Below are 2,057 nucleotides of genomic sequence, written 5' to 3' on the forward strand. Positions count from 1 at the left end.
TGCACAGACACCTCCACAAGACAGGCAGTTAGCAAATAAGCATATAAAAATACTTAGCATCATATGTCATTAGGGAATTGCCAGTGAGATACCACTACACACACTTGTTTGAATGACTAAAATCCAAGGCATTCTGGCGTGGAGCGGAACGGTGGCGGACGCAGCTAGCGGGTTGGGCGCCGAGAGGGGGTGCAGCTCCTTTTCCCCCCATACCCCTCCCACTCAGGCGCGAGCCCCACCCCTCCGCCAGCCAGGCCGACCCGGCCAAAGTATCCCCTGCGGCGCTAGCCCGGGGCGGCCCCGGGCGCCCCCCAGCAGACCTCCCATCATGGGCAGCCAGAGCTCCAAGGCTCCCCGGGGCGACGTGACCGCCGAGGAGGCAGCAGGCGCTTCCCCTGCTAAGGCCAACGGACAGGAGAATGGCCACGTGAAAAGCAATGGAGACTTATCCCCCAAGGGTGAAGGGGAGTCGCCCCCCCCGTGAACGGAACAGAGGAGGCAGCCGGGGCCACTGGCGATGCCATCGAGCCAGCACCCCCTAGCCAGGGCGCTGAGGTCAAGGGGGATGCCCCTGCCAAGGAGACCCCCAAGAAGAAGAAGAAATTCTCTTTCAAGAAGCCTTTCAAATTGAGTGGTCTGTCCTTCAAGAGAAATCGGAAGGAGGGTGGGGGTGATTCGTCTGCCTCCTCAGCCACAGAGGAAGAGCAAGAGCAGGGGGAGATCGGTGCCTGCGGCGAGGAAGGCACAGCCCAGGAAGGGAAGNCACCCATTTTGCCCATCCCCCAACGCACATCCTCTCTAGGAACCAGCGGTTTGTTCTCTGTATTTATAGGTTTGATTCTTTTTATTTCTTTATTCATTTGTGTTTTAGGTTCCACATTTAAATGGAATCATATAGTGTTTCTTCCACATTTAAATGGAATCATATGTCTCTGTCTTAATTTCACTTAGTGTAATACCCTCTAGGTCCATCCATGTTGCCACAGATGGCAAAAAAACAAAACAAAACAAAAACTCATCCTTTCTTATGGCTGCATAATATTCCATTGTGTATATTATACCACATCTTCATTCATCTATTGATGGACACTTAGGCTGCTTCTATACCTTGGCTATTTTAAATAATGCTGCCGTAAAAATAGGGTGCACATATCTTTTCAAGTTAGTATTTATGTTTTCTTTGGGTAAATACCCCGTNGTTTGGATAAATACCCAGTGGTGGAATTATTGGATCATATGGTATTTCTATGTTTAATTTTTTGAGGAACTGCCACACTTTTCTGCAGCGGCTGTACCATTTACATTCCTACCAACAGTGCACAAGGGTTTCTTTTTCACTACATCCTTGCCAACAGTTGTCATTTCTCGTCTTTTTTATTTCAGCCATTCTGACATGTAGAAGGTCATATCTCATAGTGGTTTTGATTTGCATTTTCCAGATGATTACGGATGCTGAGCATCCTTTCCTACGTTCATGGGCTATCTGTATGTCTTCTTTGGGAAAATGTCTGTTTAGGTAGCATGACCTCTTTAATTTGCTTTAAAGGTTCTGGTGGCACTTTGCACCCAGAGGATTTTCAGTTAAGTTACTGATTTACAGATTGACTGTTTCTGTTGATTTGATTTTTAGTTCTTCTATAATTTATTCTCTTGCTGTTTAGAAGTTCTTTGTCACAATTCCCCTGATACTCAGTAAATGAAATAATCTATATAAAGTTTTTGAGTATTGCCTTTGCCATGTATTAGTTGTACTTATCCTTAGATAAGTCATCAAACTAACAAGCTTTGGTAAGTTTCCTCTTCCAGTTAAAAACTACCATCAGATAGGTATGACTGTGAGGTTAAACGTGATGATGAACAATGGGTATGATAATCATTCACTAATATTAGTTGTTTCAAGAAATTTTATTTATCATGTAACCTTTGCACATAGAAATTTGGAAATTCAAGAGACAATTTAAATATTATTAGCAAATACATGGCCTTTTTTTTCAAAGTTGCTTTTTTGGGTGCAGCTGGCTGGCTTTGTCAGTGGAGCTTGCGACTCTTCATCTTGG

At 44.8% G+C, this 2,057-nt stretch overlaps 1 protein-coding gene across 1 annotated transcript in view; it reads left to right on the forward strand.

The window, feature by feature from the left end:
* The first annotated feature begins 200 nt into the window (after nt 1–200).
* LOC117803521 (MARCKS-related protein-like) overlaps nt 201–2,057 on the forward strand; it is a 9,329-nt gene continuing 7,472 nt past the window's right edge. The window contains 2 exon segments of the mRNA XM_034667601.1: nt 201–472; nt 475–811. Coding sequence (XP_034523492.1) covers nt 329–472; nt 475–811 — 481 coding nt within the window. The 5' untranslated portion in view covers nt 201–328.

This window comes from Ailuropoda melanoleuca, chromosome 8 (genome assembly GCF_002007445.2).
Source record: "Ailuropoda melanoleuca isolate Jingjing chromosome 8, ASM200744v2, whole genome shotgun sequence".
In the NCBI taxonomy this organism is placed as follows: Eukaryota; Metazoa; Chordata; class Mammalia; order Carnivora; family Ursidae; genus Ailuropoda; species Ailuropoda melanoleuca.